General features: G+C 49.7%; 1 protein-coding gene across 1 annotated transcript in view; it reads left to right on the forward strand.

The window, feature by feature from the left end:
• The window catches only part of CACNA1G (calcium voltage-gated channel subunit alpha1 G), a 139,298-nt gene that overhangs the window by 46,585 nt on the left and 74,560 nt on the right, over nt 1-18,153 (forward strand). Inside the window, exons 4-9 of the mRNA XM_030462120.1 lie at nt 6,298-6,395; nt 7,878-8,037; nt 9,119-9,410; nt 9,925-10,017; nt 11,618-12,428; nt 12,746-13,110. Coding sequence (XP_030317980.1) covers nt 6,298-6,395; nt 7,878-8,037; nt 9,119-9,410; nt 9,925-10,017; nt 11,618-12,428; nt 12,746-13,110 — 1,819 coding nt within the window. The remainder of the gene's footprint in view (nt 1-6,297; nt 6,396-7,877; nt 8,038-9,118; nt 9,411-9,924; nt 10,018-11,617; nt 12,429-12,745; nt 13,111-18,153) is intronic.

The raw sequence follows: 18,153 nt of genomic DNA on the forward strand, positions 1-18,153 counted from the left end.
GACGCTGAATTATTGAGGATGAACATTTGTTTACGTCCAAAAATATGCAGAAAGGTTTGCAGTGCAGTTCTGGCTGAGGGTCAGACTGGTGAACAGGAGCTGTGGGGTGGAGATGTGCCCTTACTTGGCCACTTAGCAGGACCCAGCACCTGCTTTGCCTCCCCCTTCTCCAGGCAGGGTGCAGGGACCCATTCTCCAACCAGTCTGTGGCAAGAGGATAACCCCAGCTGGAGGCATCCCCATCCATTTAGCTGCAATCCCACCAGCTTGCAGGACATCAGCCTGTTTTGACTTTGGCCAGATGAGCACTTCCTTGAGCCTCTGCATCCCTGTGGGTTGAGTTGTGCTTGAAACCATCCTTATTAAAAAAAACAAACCAATAGTTAATTGTTTTCCAAGGAGAGGAGTTTTAAATCGGGGATAATTTTGTGATGTAAGTGATGACAGGGTTGAGCAGGGCTCTGGGGGCTTCTCTGCCTCTCTTTTCCTCCCCCGAAGTGTGGGATGTGTCCTCAGCTGCGTTTGAGTTCTGCAGGTCTGCTCTTACTCCAGCCCCAGTCAGTTGTTTGGCCAAATCTGTGGACTCTTGTCTGTGCTTTGCTCGTTGTACCAAGGCTCTTAAAGGACTATGTAGGAAAGTTAAACACTTCTGGAATATTTTGCTTACAATTTGAAGGGAGCTGGATCTGGAAGTGGTTGGCTGGCTGCTCTCTTTACAAACAGAGACACCGTTTCTTTTCACTTCCTGAACACTTCTGCTAATGTTTGTTATCATATTTTCTCCCTCTGCTGAGGGCTGTATTAAAGAGTTAGCGCCACTGGAGCCTTCATAAACAACCTTTAAGGTTGTCTTGCTCCCTCCTGCTCTCCATGCTGAATTTCAGGGATGAAACACACTGCAGGAAACCTTGCTGAGTTCAGAAGTACCAGAGGAGCGAAGCCACAGACCCCCTCCATTCAGTCTCTGCTCCATCTGGATGGCTTCTGAACAGCTCTTTGGCTCAGAAATCGGGATAAGGACAGTGCTGTAGGACTGGTCTCTACAAGGAGCAGGATGCTGGGGCTGCAGCAGCCAGAGCAAGGTTCTTGCTGGGCTGCTGACCTTCGCCTCGCAGTGTCGGGTTGCTTCTCAAGCAGGCAGGAAGGCTCTTCTGAAAGGTGCTTTAGCTCTACGAGGCTGATCAAGCCCCGGTTCACACATGGCAAAGAAAGCGCTGGCGTGGAACTGCCCACGGAGATCCCTGCTGCAGCAAGCTACTGCTTGCTAAGTTTTTTCTTTCCCCATGTATTAGTATTTTTTAATACATATATATATATATATAAGTAAAAAACAGAGAGGCAGGGATAAATATTGCATTTTCATCATACCCTGCCCGTATCCCTCTCGTGCCGAGGAACAGCACCTTGGAGACACGGGTGGGTGGGTGCGTGGTGGCCTCTGCGCTGCCCTGGCACCAGCAGTGCCGGGGGGTAATTGCCCGTGTAAGTGGCCGATTTGCACACGCAATTACCCAATGTGCAATCACAGCCGCAGCCCCTTCAGCTGCAGCGAAAGCAAAGCCAAACCCCATCCCAGACGCCTGCTCCTCTCCGGTGCTTTGTGGGATAGGTGTGAGAGTCCTGCAAACCGGGAGCCTCCCCCCGGCACCCTGCTGTGTCCTGGCTCATCCCGAATTAAGCGCTCTTAGCAGAGGTGGCAGAACCACATCAAGCTGATCGTGATAGCAAACCCCCGGGGGTTCAAAATCTGGGGTCGAGCTTTGCTATTTGATACTTTTAGTGACTTCTGGGAGGAGGAAGAGCAGCTGAGCTGCAGGGCTGGCAAAGCCACCAGCTGTGGATGCTCTCCATGCCCCTTTACCGAGCATTGGCAGGCAGCAGAGCAACCTGAGCAAGCCACAGGATGGCGGTGAGCAAAACCTGCTAGGTAAGAGAAACAAACCCCCCAGCAGCCTCCCTTGCAGCTGAGCTGACTCAAAGCTTTTTTGATATATAAAAAGAGAAATCTTTAGTTTCTCTCAGTTCTTCAGCTGAACTTGCTGCTGTTCCAGAAGCCTCATTATCAAGTGTCCTGGCTGGGTCACACAGTGCATCTGCTCAGCAGGACCCAGCAGGCTGTGGGGCTCATGCTCCCTCCAGTGCTACTCTTTTTATTCTGCTCAGCTTGATTAAAATGAGTATTTTTAAAAGCAGGCAACCCCCACGAATGTGGGGAGACTTGTGAGGCTTCCAAAACAGCACCTGAGCAAAAGCAGAGCACGGCGGAGGCAGCGAGGGCCGGGAGGACATTTCACTGCAGCTTTCCGTAGATACAGTGCTGCCTAAATAATTTCCTCTTGCCTTTTTCAAGTCTGATGGCTTAATATCACCCACCGATTGCTGCGCTTTGTAGATAAAGGGTGCCTATATGCCCAGTTTTGAAAACCTTGTAATGCTGAATAAATCTGAGCCTATCTCCTGCCGGCAGTGAACAGAGGCTCCGTGCACGTGTGGGCACAGGGATGGGTAGAGCCTGGGATGCTACCTGCCCACAGGCATCTCTGCCTTGCTACAGGTTCCACCGGATGTGGAAGGGAAGAAGCTAAGTTCACCTCGGAAAGTGTCCTCAGCACAAACTACACAGCTCTGGTGGGTCTTCATAACATCTTCTGCTCCCCGAGCTGGTGTGATCCTGGGCTTGGGAGTGGAGCTGGTGCTGAGGACAGGGTGGGTTGGAAAGGTACTGATGGATAGGTGTGGGAAGGGCTTTTCCAGTGTTTTTGTGCTCTGTTAGAGTCTCACTGGCTGGGAAGAGCATCTTCAACCCCTCCTGTGATGCTTCTGAGCATCACCTCTGAGAACCCCTGTTATTGCAGTGGTGTTTTGGAGATGGGGTGGCTCCTGTGAGAAGCTGCTGGGAACTCGCCCGGCTCCAATTCTGGTCCCAGCTCTGGCCCAGGCTGAGCAAGTCTGGGAATCTTTGCAGGTAACTTAATGAAGAGAGGGAAAATGGAACTGCAAAAACCCCGAGATCCGCAGAGCAGATGTGGAGGTGAGAGCAGTGCCAGGGCAGAGACACCCAGGTCGGTGAGGAAGGTAGGGGAAGAGGTGCCTGAGCAGAGATTTCCCTGCAGCTGATGGTGAGATGGCAGCTGTCCCCCTGCATCCCATGGAGGAGAAACAGTCCTTGAAGGACCATGGTGGGGCAGGCGTGGGTTTGCAGCCCGTGAAGGATCGTGGAGGGGCAGGAGTGGATCTGCAGCCATGAAAGACCCCACGTGTGACTACACCCGAGGGTGACCATGACTGCGGGCAGCCTGTGCTGGAGCAGCCTGCTCCGGAGGGACTCATGGTGGGGGGGACATTGGAGCGGGGGAAGGCTGTGAGATAGAAGAAGCTGCAGAAATATGTGTTGAACTGACCCTAAACCCCCACTCCCTGCTCCCTGTGCTGAGGGGGAGGCGGGAATGAAGTAATTTGGGCTCAGGAAGAAGGGAGGGGTTATGGGGGGGGGAGGCATTGAGATCCAGTCATGTTTTCTCTTCCTCCTGAGAGATTAAATTTTTTTTTCTTTTTTCTTTTCATTCTTCCCAAGCTGAATCTGTCTGGTTGTGCCCGTTCCCACAATTGGGTAGTGAAAACCACCCCCTCCTTGTCTGTATTAACCAGCGTTTGGGTGGATTTCCCCTCGCTGTCCCACAGAGGGTGTGAGGGGTGAGCGAGCTAAACCCACGGCAGCTCCTCACCCAAGAGCGGGGCTGCTGCCTGACACTGTGCTTCTCAGAGCTTGCCCAAAGCATTTGGTTTTATGTGAAGGAAACAGGAATGCATTTCTGATGCCTGCTCCATCCGAAACCATCCCCTGTGTCTTGTCTGTCTGTTGAGTCCCGGGAGTTTTCCTTCTTGGAGGAGTGTTTGCCGAAGGTTTGCACCACCTCTCCCTGCATCCCACCACCAGCCCGTTGTACGTCTGGCTTTGCAGATGCTCTGCTTTTATTCTTAGAAAGTTCCAAATATTTCCGCTTTCCTTCTGAATAACTCCAGTGATGGGGGGGTTGCTGATCACTCTGACAAGTCTCAGCATTTGCTGTGAATCCTTCCTCTTTAATGCCACGTATTTTTCTGAGCCTTCAACTCGGCTGGGCACCCGGGGCTGTGGCAGAGGCTCTGACAGGCCTCGTGCTTTCCAGTTTGAACAGAAATGACATTTGAGCTGAAGCTTCATGAGGGGCTTTTTAGACTGCAGATCCTCAAAGCGAAGATGTTATATGTGCTGGCAAATGCACCTGTCACCTTGCCATTTGGTGACATCCTGACACTGGCACTCCGTGGGTATCTCTCCTTGCCAGGAGTGTGGATTAATTCCTCCCATGCATCTCCTTGCCTTGGGAAGTGACCCTTCTGCTGGGAGGTGGTGGGTTTCTCCTTGGGCTTGTTCTTTATTGACCAATTTTTATGCCCATATTTTCTCCCCAATCCTGGGTTCTCTCAAGGCTCCTGAGCTGCTGGTTATCAGCAATGTGTAGATCCTGTTATCTCATTTTGGGGCTGAGCTTGCAGTGCTGGCAGCAGAGGCCTGGGGGCAGTTTCCTGCTCTTGGTCTTGATGTTCAAGGGTTTACTGAAGCTTGGGGGGGTTTAATTGGCTGGGAATTTTTGGGTTGGAATTTTTTTTGTTTGGTTGGTTGTTTTTTTTGGTTTTCAGTTGTTTTTTGTTTTTAAATTTGGCATGATAATTCTTTAAGATGTTAAATCTAAATGCGTTTTATAACATGCCCTTTGCAGATTACAAGCATACGCATCTTCTGAAGCGAGTCTAGAGCTGTCATTAATCAGAAAATGATTTGTCTTGGTGCAAATAACCATATGCTGCTCTAAATTATGCTGGTAGCCTCTGTTTTAATTATGGATCAAAGAAAGGCTGTGTGTGTGTGACATTGGCTTTTTACCCAAATCTTGCAAGCCATACAAAAATCTTATTTTCAAACTGCAAGCGAAACTTTAATGGTTCTCAAGGCCAGAAAAATTGTTACCCCTCTCCTTTCTGCTTGGTGTCTAGGTGGGTAGGATTGATTCAGGCCAAGGTAGGTGTGGAAGAAAAGTTGTGAGTGGGAAGCAGGGAGCCTGGGTGGGAGATGGGCCTGGAAGAGGTTGGCTTTGTTTGGCTTTGCAAAATCAAGGCTGAGAGGAGCTGTGATTTGTCCTCTGTAAATGTATCAAGTGGATAAACACCAGCCACAAAGAACAACTACAGAAGCTCCTTAAAAGACAGGGCTGCCGTAAGAACAGAGGGGTACAAGCTTGTTCTGAATACATTTAGGCTGAAAGTCAGGTTTCCAGCTGTCAGAGTTGGAGGGAGTGAACCACTCAGCTGGCTTTGAGCTGAAGCTTAGTAATTTTAAGAAGAAATTAATATCTTGTGGTTGCCTGTGGTAGTAGGACCCCAGCTGTGTAAGGAGCCACCTGGGCCTCTTCCTTGACTTTGCCTGGTTCTGCCCCTTCAGGAGCACTTTTAGGCAGAGAGTTTCTTTTTTCTCAAGTCCTGGTGGGGATGTGGCTGATGGCCCTGCTGTGCTTGAGCAAAGGTGCCATGAGCAGAGCAAGACAGTGCTGGGTGATGCCAGGGATGTGCAGCAGCCCAAGTGCATCCTCAATCTGTCATGTGAAGGTTGCACCACCTGAGCCATGACATAACACCACCAGGCACAGCGTAGGAGCATTGGGAGCTTCCTTGGTCTGTGTTTGCCCCATTTTTACCTCCAGGTGTCACCATTTTGGATTTCTGCATTTTGTCCACCCACCTGAGTCCCACCTGCCAGCAATCTCTGTTTGGCAGAGCTAGCTCAGCATCCAGGCTGTGAACCTCCTGTGTCCTGCATTAAAGCACTGGGCGATGCTCCTCTGCTTTTCAGGGGTTTGATGGTGCTCAGCACAGCAGACCCAGATGTGTTAGGGTGCTTGTGCAGCTGTTGTTGAGAGCAGGACTCCTGGAGTGAGTCCTGAAATTGCTTTTCTGGGCTGTGGAGGGACATTCAGAAGCTTCTGCACTGGACCTGTGAAAAAAACAGTAACCAAAGCAGATGAGAGAGAGATCCGTGGCTGTGTGAGCTGGTGTATCATGTTCTCATTTATTGACTTTTTTTCTGATCCACAAACAACTCTTAATTAATTCCTCTGGCAAACTTTCCTGATGGGAGAGATGCAGTAACGAGTCCCTCTGTGAGTGGTTGACATATCATGTTTGATTTATAACGTTTGAAAATCTTTAACATTTCTCCAGAAGATCCTTGACACTCCTCTGCATTTGTGTCTCTTGCAGGATGCTGGAGTACTCCCTGGACCTGCAGAATGTCAGCTTCTCAGCCGTCCGCACTGTCCGCGTCCTGCGGCCGCTCAGGGCCATTAACAGGGTCCCCAGTAAGCTGGACTTTTAATTCCTCCTCTTCGATGCAAGTTCTTTATATCTGTGCCCCAAAGATGGAGGAGCAAACACAGATGCTTCCCATCTTACGTTGCAGCCCAAATGTTCACCCAAGCCTGGTAATGCTGGGTCCTACAACCATTCTCTGGTTTCCAGTCCCTGCTGCTCTCCTGTTATTTAAATATTAATTTAACACCTGTGTTGTCAGCAATGAGCCTCGAGTAAAAAAGATACCTGGTCCTAAACCCCTGGCTATTGTCTCCAGTATGGTTTTAGACAAATTAAATGCAAGACTGAGCTCCCCTGTCTGAATTAGCCCAATGCCTTGACAAGAACTGATCAGCTTCAGTTCTCTCTTCCAATGCTGGAGGTGTGTGGGCTCTGTTTATTTTTGTGGTCCTGCCTCTTGTACTTAATCTGGCTTTGCTGCTGCTGTTTCAATCATTATGGTAGCTTCAGAATCCTGTTGACAATGTGTTTTTTTATCCCCTCTGCTGAACTGATGGATGGCTGAATTTATCCACCACTGTCTAACTGGGGATGTAATTCACTTAATGTATTTTGAAATCCCGGGTAATTTATCTTGGCTCCTCTGCAATGTAGTTGCAATGGGTTAGGTGGGAAAAAAAAAAAAGAGTTTTGTATGATGATAAATGCAGTAACCACAGGAAGTCGTTTCAGTTAATTAGGAGTTGACGCAAGGTGGTTGTTCCCCAGTAAAGGAGTAGAAGAAAAACCTTGATAGACAAGATGAGAGCATCAGAAAAAGAGAAAAAAGTCTTCTTGAAGTATCAAAGCAAAGGGTGCAACAGTAAAGCTTTCTTTAAATGAAAATCAATATAAGCAAGTGAGCGAATGCAAAAGACGGAGAAAGAAGGAGAGTGAGAGATGAGCAGAATATTACAGAGATGTCAGATGAAATCAGTTTTTTTGTGTGTAAATGTCAAGTTGAAGTCACCATCAATTTGTCTTTGTTACAGAACTGGCTGTTCCTGAACTTGTGAGAATTAACTGCCAGAGAGTCCTGGATTTTAAGGAAGAGAGAGGATTTAGGGTAGATGAGGAGAATTAGGGAGGGGAATTTTAATATATATGAAGTGAGGAAAGAAATACAGCTGAGCAAGGGAGAACGTGAGAGTTTGGTCTCAGGGACAAAAGGAGACATATAATTGCTAGAAAATTTTAGGAAGAGAAGAGGACTTGAGATGAGGAGTGGAGGGAGGGGAAGAAGGAGGGAAGGTAGGCTGTGTGCTCAGGAGCAGGGCATGGGTGAAGGAGGAGGTACCCCAGGGGCTTTGAGAAGAAGTCAGAGGCAACTGGAGAGCTACAGGAGTTTGCAAGCTATGTGTAGGTGACAAGGACAGTGTTGGGAAGGTGGCAGCTGTCAGTGGAAGGAAAAGTGTGGATGGCAAGAAAAAGGCAGAGGAGACAAAGCTGGGAGAGGAAAATTCAGCCTTGACTTTTCTACTTCACCTCAGGTATGCGCATCCTGGTGACACTTCTCTTGGACACTCTGCCCATGCTGGGAAACGTCCTCCTCCTCTGTTTCTTTGTCTTCTTCATCTTTGGCATTGTGGGAGTCCAGCTGTGGGCAGGTCTGCTCAGGAACCGCTGCTTCCTCCCCGAGAACTTCAGCATGTGAGTCTGTGTGGGCAGCAGATGTGGCTCTCCCCAAGCTTGGGAAAGAAGTTGGCTTGGTGCACATAGGATGGAGGGAGGAGTCCTGCAAGCTCAGAGCCTGCACACAGCAGGATTGGGATGCTGCTGCCAGCTCTCAGGTCTGGAGCTGGCATGATGCACCCTTTATCTTTTCCCAGACATCATAATCAACTGCCCACCCTAATTTAGGTCGTGCCCTCAGAGGGCATTTGGGAGAGTTGTTACCAGGGCACGTCCCTGTTAAGTAAATGGCAGTAGAGTAAAGGGGCTGTTTCTCCACTGAGTAAATCCAGTAGAACCACAGGTTTGGGTGCTGTTTAATTGAGCCAGAATTCCAGTGGTTTAGATAAGCTTTGAAGAGCATTAAAGGCAATTCTGCAGGAATTAACCAGGCTGAACTAGGCTTAAAAATATCTTTGCAAGCTTCAGTGGGAGTCCTGGCAGCATTAAGGAGATAGCTGTGTGCAGAGCAAGAAGCCAGTTTCTGGTTGGCCATGGGTTGTTTCATCTCCCTCACGGGTGTTTTTGCCTGGTTTGCTGTGGTAGGGCCACCCTCGGAGAGAATTTAAAACTTATCTATGGGCTGAACAAGCATTGGGGAATGCAGATGAAGGCCTTGTCTCTCGTTTTAGGAAGCTTGGGAGGTCTTTGTAGATAGAGTCTCCCCCAGCCACTCTCAGCATCTCCAGGGCAGGAGATACAGGTGCTTAACCTGACTGATTTCCATCTTACTACAGCACAGACATTTCAGAGAAACCTTTTTGGGCTGAATCCTGCTGTCAGGCCCCTAGAGCCAAAGCCTGAGTATTTCCAGATTGAATTACCCTAAGTAATGTCACCAGAGGGGTGGCTGAGTGCACTGCCTCAGTTTCCCAAAAACCCAGTTAGGGACAGGGACATCATCTCACCCAGTGGGGCTGCAGAAAGTCCACGGAAATACTTTTTTTTTTTTTTTTTAAATTCCAGAATCACAGGTGCCAGGCTTTACTGTTAAAGTTGTTACCATGCCAGATAGGCTGTAATAGGTGTGCAAACCCCAGCCCTCTCTGGACTCTTTCAGCCCCTACACGGTGGATTTGGAGCAGTACTACCAGACAGAGAATGAAGATGAGAACCCTTTCATCTGCTCCCAGCCCCGGGAGAACGGGATGCGCTACTGCCGGAGCATCCCGACACGGAGGGAAGAGGGTCTTGAGTGCACCCTGGATTATTATTCCTACAATGACACCACCAACACGTCCTGTGTCAATTGGAACCAGTATTACACCAACTGCTCTGCTGGGGAGCACAACCCCTTCAAGGGAGCCATCAACTTTGACAACATCGGCTACGCCTGGATCGCAATATTCCAGGTGACCTCTGCGTGCAAACTCTCACAAGGTGGTGAACAGCCTGTAATCCCCCCTGGGATGTTCCCAGAGGCTGCATAATCACACTCCTGGGGGCTATTTTGCACCAGTGAGCACCTATATAGTAGGGCACGTGTGCTCAAAATGTCAGGGATACAATCTGGAGCCTTCTTGGAGGATGCTTCCAGCTCACATGCACGCACAAAACTCCGGTCTCTGTGCATGTGCAGTAAAACCATCCTGATCTGGAGCAGAGCCTGGAGTCTGCTCTTCCTTCTGCAAAGTGCAGCAGTGAGACTTAGGTCCAGGTGCAGAAGAAGGGCTGGGCTCAGCCTGGGCAGGTGGCCACGTGGCTGCTGGCATTGGTGGGAGAAGAATTTGGCTTGTCAGTGTCTTGTACTGCACCAAGACCAATGATGGAGTGTCAGGAATGACCCAGCCCGAAAAAACATTTCTTGTGCACTTGGTGTTGTAACTGAGCCTTGATGGGTTCATTTTCCTTTACTGTCTCCATCAGGTCATCACACTGGAGGGCTGGGTGGACATCATGTACTTCGTCATGGATGCACACTCCTTCTACAACTTCATCTACTTCATCCTCCTGATCATTGTGAGTGGCCTTAGGGGAACATGGGGAACCTCCTGGAATTTACTGGGGGCAGAGAAGAGAGACCCAGAGGAACTGGGCTGATAGTACAGCAAATATAAAAGCTGGTGGCACACAGGAGGGATAGAAACCAGCCTTGCTGTAAAACATACATCTTCCACACAGCATTGCATTACAGCTGTGCTTTGTTGCAAATGTGAAGGGAAAAAGAGTGTGCTTAAGTTAGGTCAGATATACTTCTATTGCTGAGGTTTCTACTGCTTGTCTCTTTGTGCTCCAAGGTCTTCTCTCTTAGTTGACACCTTGAATTTAAGTTTTAAAGTAGTCAAGTTTCTCCCAGTCAGGTTTTGAGCTCTGGGTAGGGGAGGAGGTTGCCCCAAAATTCCCTTATCCGGATGGGTCCTCAGAGCAGAGGGGATGTTTCAGGAAAACAGTCCCAAACTTCAGAGAAGGCATTAAGAAAGGAGGGAAGAGATTACTGCCCACAGCCCACCCACACTTCACAGCATCAGCTGAGACCACCCACAAAGGAGCCAACAAAGAGTTTCTGTGGGGTGGGCTCCACGATGGGCTTTATCTGTGCAAGCAGAATTGCCTCCTGTGCCTGGCTCAGCTCGTTGTCTAGACTCCCTTTATCGTCAAGGGAGAAAAATAGGTGCTTTAAGGGGGTGATTCATCTCCTCCGAAGGTAGACATTTAAAATAAATTAGATGCATTGCAGACTTGATGTGCCTATTTCTCTCTTGACTCTAAAAGATCATTAGGTGCCTCACTCAGATGTATCTGAGATAAGTGAGATGGGTCCCGTTCTTCCTCTCTAATTGGACTAAGTCCAGCAAAATAGCTACATGTCATCCATTAGGCCATTGTGGGGATTTCTGCTCCTCATCAAGCCAGGACTCAAACCCTGATGAGGAGGTTTTTTAGTCCATGATGCTTTTTCTAGTTCATCTATTACCTTCCCCCCCAAAAGAAATAACCCATTGCTCCCAACATCCCCACAGAAACGGAGAGGAAGAGCAAGCAGTACTTTTCCAGATGCTGTGTGAGTAACAATAGTTGTGTGTGATAGTCCATTAGCATGCCAATAATTCTCTGTGATCCAGGAGGGGCTCTGCAGAAGGCAGAACCTCATGAAACTCTAGTTGGAAATAAAATCTCCAAGCTCTGGGTCCAGGCTGCTGATACCCTTGCGTAACAGGCCCCCAGAAATCCCGTTAGCAGGGTATAGGGATCTGTTCACTAGCTGCCCACACACTGCCAGGAAAAACACTCCTATCAGGAGGGCTCAGTGCATTCATCGTAATGCTGCTAATTGTGATAATTACAACCGCTGTCTGCAGAGAGAGAAAAACACCATCTTAAAAGAGTAAAAGCTTTATGTCAAATTAGTCTTCTCTCATCTTTGATCTCTGACGAGGAGCACTGGTGTGGGAGTCCCTGGGGTGGAGGTTTGGGGAGATGTCCACCCCTCCACAATCCTGGTGGTCCCCACTGGGTGATGCCGAGGCTGGGGCTGGATCCTGTGCTGGGGCATGGGATGAGGCAGGACCACCCAGTGGGCATGGCCACTCTGAGGTGGATTATGACTCCTGTCCCTTAGGTGGGCTCCTTCTTCATGATCAACCTCTGCCTGGTGGTGATAGCAACACAGTTCTCTGAGACGAAGCAGCGGGAGAGCCAGCTGATGAAGGAGCAGCGGGTGCGCTACCTGTCCAACGCCAGCACCCTTGCCAGCTTTTCAGAGCCAGGCAGCTGCTATGATGAGCTCCTCAAGTACCTGGTTTACATTGCCCGTAAAGGTAGCAAACAGGTTGTGAAGCTCTATCGGACAGCAGGTGTGAGGATGGGCTTCCTCAGCAGCCCCACCAGCAAGGCCGGGACCAAACGGCAGACGGGGAAGCGTCGGAGCAGGAAGAGATCCTCCGTGCACCATCTCATCCACCACCATCACCACCACCACCACCACTATCACCTGGGTAATGGGAACCTGCGGGCGCCCCGAGCCAGCCCGGAGATCAGCGATGTGGAGACCAGCTCACTGCACAATGGGACCAACAGACTGATGCTCCCCCCCTCAGCACCAAACCCCCACGGGGCCCCCGGTGCTGCTTCTGCCAACACTGAGTCCGTCCACAGCATCTACCATGCTGACTGCCACTTCGAGCCGGTGCTCTGCCACTCATCCCTCCCACAGCCAGGCCTCGGCTTGCCGAGCCCAGAGGTGATCCCCAAGAACATTGTGGGCGGAAAGGTGTACCCCACAGTGCACCCCAGTGCCTCCCCTGAGATGTTGAAAGAGAAGAGCCTGGGGGAGGCAGCGGTTGGTGCTGGGAGCAGCACCTTGACAAGCCTCAACATCCCACCCGGGCCATACAGCACCATGCACAAACTGCTGGAGACACAGAGCACGGGTGAGCCTGGGGCTGGGTGTCAGTCTGGGGTTGCCTTACCCCAGACTCAATGAGCTCTCACTTAATTTCTTTCTCTTTCTGAATCTTTGCAGGGTTCTTTTCAGTCCATGTTGCAGAGAAAGGTGATGGCTTTCCAGGTGAGGCCAATATGAATTTTCTGCTGTGTCTCTAACAAAAACCAGGAGAGAGATCTCAGCCTCTCAGACTTTGATGTATTCCTAGAAGTATCCAAGGTTGGGCTGGAGAAATCTTTAAGCAACCTAGTCTGGTGGGATCATCCCTGCTGATAGCCTTCCCTGCCTCACTTAACTTTTCAGGTCCCTGCCAAAGTTCCTGCAAGATCTCCACCCCCTGCACAAAACTGGACAGTGGCTCCTGCAACCCCGAGAGCTGCCCTTACTGCCTCAAGGCGCTGGCGAGCGAGGCCGAGCTGACTGACAACGAGACAGGGGACTCGGACAGCGAGGGGGTCTATGAGTTCACCCAGGATGCCCACTACAGCGACCAGAGGGACCCACAGCGGGGCAGAACCCGGGCCAGGAAAGCCAGCCGGGTGCTGGCCTTCTGGCTCATGGTGTGTGAAACCTTCCGGAAGATCGTGGACAGCAAGTATTTTGGCCGTGGGATCATGGTGGCCATTCTCATCAACACACTCAGCATGGGGATCGAGTACCATGAGCAGGTGAGTGCTGTCCCGTGGAGATGCTGGAGGTGTTATGGATCTGAATCCAGTTGCCAGTGGGATGGTTTTGGGCCAAGAGGCATTGGGGTGCTCTATGAAGGGTCCTAGGACAAAGCAGGGCTGATTTTTCTCCTCTGAGCTTGCATCCAGCTTTGCAGGCAGAGGCAGGCAGCAGTCACCTTGGTTGGTATCCCACTGCATTGAGCATCCTAACCCCTCCAGGGATGCTCAGCACTGTGCTGAGACCAGCATCATGAGGGCAGTGCCCCACACTTTTGGTTTCTGTGGCACTGGGGCCAAGGAGGGAGCAGTTGTTTGCCATGGGGTTTGTGCCAGCCTGGCAGTTCAAACAATGCTGCTGGAAGGTGCAGGCTCTGGGGTCGGTGTGGCTGCAGGCAGGGAAGTCTTCTGACTCTGCAGTCCCCAAAGAGGAGGTAACAAATACCTTTGCCTCTCTGGTGAATGCTCCAGCAACAGCACACCGAGTCCAAAATAGACTCATCAGTGGCTGTTCCTTGCTCAATTATCTGAGTCCTTGCAGGAAAGAGGCGGCCTCTGCTCCAGCCTTGTGTACACTTGTCACCTAGTAGAGCTTTTCCCTATATGTAGTCATTAAGGAGTTGCCACATTCTTCTTGAAATGTCTCCTTAAGGATGTTCAAAGCTCTGCTTTTAGAGAGGCTTTTGTGAGGTCTGGTTTCAAGTAGGTTTTGTGGCTGCCACCTAGCATGGTGCCCTCTGTCCTGCTGCAGGCATGGAGTGGCTTGGTGCTCCAGGTGCCCCCTTGGATTTAGGGAAAAGAGTTTATCAGCAGGGATGCTGAAGTGTTGCAAAACCTTGTTCTAGAGCCCTCCAATGCCTGAGGCCAGTCCAGCGTGCTGTTTGTCATGGAATGCCAGAGCTCTCCCCCTCCCACACAGGCACGGCCACCCCTGTCCCAGCACCGACCTTTGCTGGGAGCTCCCTTGAGTCCTGACTGTTGGCTTTCCTCCCTTCCTGGCATGATTTGGATTTGTGGAGTTGCTCTCAGTTCACACCGAGGCAACTCCCACAGCTCCCAGTGGCAGCAATGAGAGGCTGCAGACCAGCTCCAAGTTCCCATGTCCTCCTGTGGCATTAATGCCTCAATGCCCGACCACCAGGGAGATGTGGCTGTACCCAAAGTGTCCCTTCCAGGCAGAACCTTCTCCGTGATGCCCTAATTCAGTCTGGCTGGTGCAACCTTGGGTTCAGCACACATCAGCCAGGCACTCTAAAATCCTGCAGGCTTCACTTTCCTGTGCTGCCCTTGGTAGGAGTTCTGCAGGGAAGCCTAAGTGCTTCCACTTTTATTTAATAATATTGGGAAGATAACCCTAAGACTCCCTAAGAACCTGGGGGGAGGTCGCTCAGGAAACTGATAGACAATTACATACCCTTTGCCTGAGAGGTTAAAGCTGATCTGCCATGGCTTTGCTGCCACTGTTCATGGGACAGACTCTCAAAGCTTGATGTTCTTTACCAGGAGCATCTCCCAAAGATGGTCCTGTGGCTGTACCAGGGAGGACATTCTGACCGGAATGGGTGGCCAAGCAATTTCCCACCACCAAACACAGATAAAGGCAACACCACTCCTTAGTTCTGTGGCACTAGGGTGCTGGCCTCTGCCCCATGGGTCCCAGCAGGCAGCTGGATGGGAGGAGGCAGGTTTTTCTGGTGCTTTTTGGGTAACAGGGTGAAGGGAGATGATAAGCGTGGGGGACTCCAGACGCTGTGGGTGGTTGCTTTCTTTGACAGTATTTTGAAGCTACTACTGTTCCAGATTCCTTTCTCTCAGGCATTTGGAGTGGATATTGGAGCTTGTTTTTATTAGTTCATCAGCTCGAAGTGGCGGCAGAGAGTAGAGAGGTGTTTTTCTCTAAACTCAGGAGGCTTGTAGTCGGCAGTTTCATAATCTGACAGTTATGAGAGCAGGAATTAGAGGGGAAAATGCTGGACCAGGCTTTTTCTTCAGCAATTATAAACACTGAAACTTGTTTTTCTTTCTCCTAAAAGTGCAAATGACCAACCTTGTCCAATTTATCATTGTCTGGTTGTTTGCCAAGATGTGAGGGGGCTCAAGGAGCACTTGACTCCATGACTTTCTATATTAAGCTCTCTGCTTATTTAATGAATATTTACCTCTTGGGCTTTTCCCATGAGGCTACCCTGGGCACACCGGGCTATATTAGGATATATTCTTTCAGGACATCTTTTATGGTGCCATGTCAAAGGTCTTGTGTTGTTTACCAGCACCTTGACAGAGGGCAGGGGATGCACTGGCAGCTATGCTGTGAAAGGATGGGCTGGAGCTTACTCAAGGAGGAAGAAGGCTTCTGCCCTCCTGTCTGTCCCCAGCAATGTTGGCTGGGATTCAGCAGCTCTGGGATCACCAGAGCATCCTCAGCTTCAAGACAGAAGCTGGTTGGCTGAGGTTCTCATAGCTAGGGAAGGAAAGTAAACTTCTCTAGAGGCTTTGCATCTCACCTTAGGACAAGCATCCTGAAGGGACCTGCTTTTCTCCAGGGAAGATGCCTAGAAGACTGAATCATCTTTCAGCCACTTGCTTAACAGACTCATCAACCAGAGGAAGCCATATTGGGATATTTAGGATGACAGTGATTCTTTGAAGGCACATCAAAATGAGTGGAAATTAGGAATGTTTTAAAAACACGAGCCCCTACCTCTTGCTGTGTCTTTGCATTCACCAGTCAGGCAACCCAGCCAGACTGAGCACCCATGGCAAGAGGTGCTGGAGGCATAGACCAGACATGATTCCAGTTCATCTCCTACCTTAGAACCTTCTGTCCTGAATCTCCTCTCCGTAGACCCCCTTCCACAGTGAAGTCATTATCCACAAATATTTCACCATTGTGCAGCTGGAGGGTTCAGGAGTTGGATTTCCTCTAAGCCCCTTCTGGGCTTGCTTACTTTCTCACTGAGCATGAAACAGCTTCCACGTGGCTCCTGCACATGCGTGAGCCATGGGCACACCTGACTGGGCTGAACTTGGCTTTTTCTGCCCATCCTCCCCACCCGCCCAGCTCTGGCTCCTGCCTTTCAGCTGCCTGCTGGGCTGGGCTGAGCTGGGAGGAAAGCAGGGCAGGCTGAGGTGCACTGAACACTCACCATGGTGTGGCTGCTGGGCAGCAGTGTGAAATTTTCCATCAGGGAAATGACAACCAGATTGCTGCGGATTATTAATGTGACTGCTAAATAGCCTGTTCTTCTACAGAGATGAAGCAAAATGCAGGTAGAAACTATTAGCTTGGGGTAGAGGAATATAAAGGTAATTTAAAGGTAGACTCCAGGGGATTTTAAATACACTGCTGAACCAATTGACTGATTTGCCTTAGGGAAGCTGAGACTCTGCAGTGCTGTGGGTTCAAATGACAAGGGCTTTGCAAAAGCTTATTCTGTCATAGAGCAGGAGTAAAATGTGCTGCTAAACTAGAGGGTTTCTGTACTGCTTTCCCCCAGCCCTGGCTGTAAGCCAGAGTGTTCTATAATGTGCTGCTTTATTTTGGGTTTTTTTTTTTTCCTTTTTTTTTCTTTCTCCTCTAAATCCTTCCTTGGAGTAAAATGCAAAGGCTTTGGTACAAGGCGTGATGTTGGACTCCTCAGCAGGGGAAAGAATTCGGCAAGGGCTTCCTTGAGGAAGGGCTTTGGGGTTTTGTTTTTGTTTTTAAAATCTGGTTCACATTGAGCTGCCTGGCTGTTCCGATTTTCCTTGTCTGAACTTGCATTGTATGAACTATACCCTACATATTCATTTGTTTAAATAGCTCTTGAATTTCAGCCGCTGTCTCTGTGGTGTGTTGCCATTGTCAATATAACAAGAAAGAGACTGGAGAGTCCTGCATTGGCCTCCTCAGAGCTGCAGTCAGTGTGAATTCACAGTTGGAGCTCATGGGGACTTGGTGTAGATCGATCCAAACCCCTGGTGTCTGTGAAGGAAGGAAGAGGAAATGGGTTCAGACCTGTAGAGAACCTTTGTTAATTTTTAGAAGCAAATTGAAGAGATGACAGGGGTGACTGACTCTCTGGGACAGCACCCAAGGAGAAAAGCTCATCATCCATGGGAGGAAATTCCTCAAGGAAGCGGGCAGAGGAGATGCCTGGCATCCCCCCAGCAGGAGGATAACTGGTGGAGTACCCTCAGGTGTTGTAGGAATCCAGAAAGCAGCAGTGCCCCAAACCAAGGTGTGCAAATTCCATCTGCAGAAGGCAGGAGCAGCCTTCTGATAGTATCTGAAACTGAATTCCCAGTGCATCCCTCTGCAGGGGCACGGGGTGTGCATGGTACAGATGATGTAAAGTTGTCACCGGTAACATTATGCTCTAATAGCCACTGCAGTATGGAAATATCAACCATCTGTGCCAAAGCATCAAAGGAAAGCTTGCTGGCAAAATGCATTAGAACCTCTATTTACGTAAACAGTTGAGGCTGGAGAACATGGGAGTCTTCTTAATCAGTGTCAGAGGAGGGGAAATTTTCCAGTATCCAGGATGATCGAGAGGGGAGGTGAAGGGTCAGTAACTGCAGCACCATTAGCAATCCTGCTGGTGTGGAGGAGGAACCATTAGGCTCCTGGTTCAGGTATTAATAATAGTCACCCAAATGATATTTATGTACTTCTGCCTGAATTCAGTGTGCAGGGAAGAAGGTACCTGAAAAGTATGAGCTCTCATGACACCCACTGATTGATTTCTTTATGTGGGAGAAAAATTTGATTATTCCATGAAGAAGCGAGGTAGTGGAACAGGACAGAGGGATTTAGCAGGCTGGTGTCCAGGTCTCAAGGTGCTTCAAGTCTGTTCTAATGTCCAAAGGCCTGGGCAGGCTGGAGGGTCCATTTGTGAGCATAGGAGTGTTCTGGGAATAAGAAGCACTTCACTTCCAGGACTTACTGCTCCTTTGACATCCCTGTGTGCCAAAATCAGATCTTGCCAAGTGCTTGTTGATCTCCTAAGGAGGCTGTGGATGATCTGGGGATGAGCTGCAGGTCACAGGGTGTGTGTCTGG

Source organism: Calypte anna, chromosome 18, assembly GCF_003957555.1.
Source record: "Calypte anna isolate BGI_N300 chromosome 18, bCalAnn1_v1.p, whole genome shotgun sequence".
Lineage (NCBI taxonomy): Eukaryota > Metazoa > Chordata > Aves > Apodiformes > Trochilidae > Calypte > Calypte anna.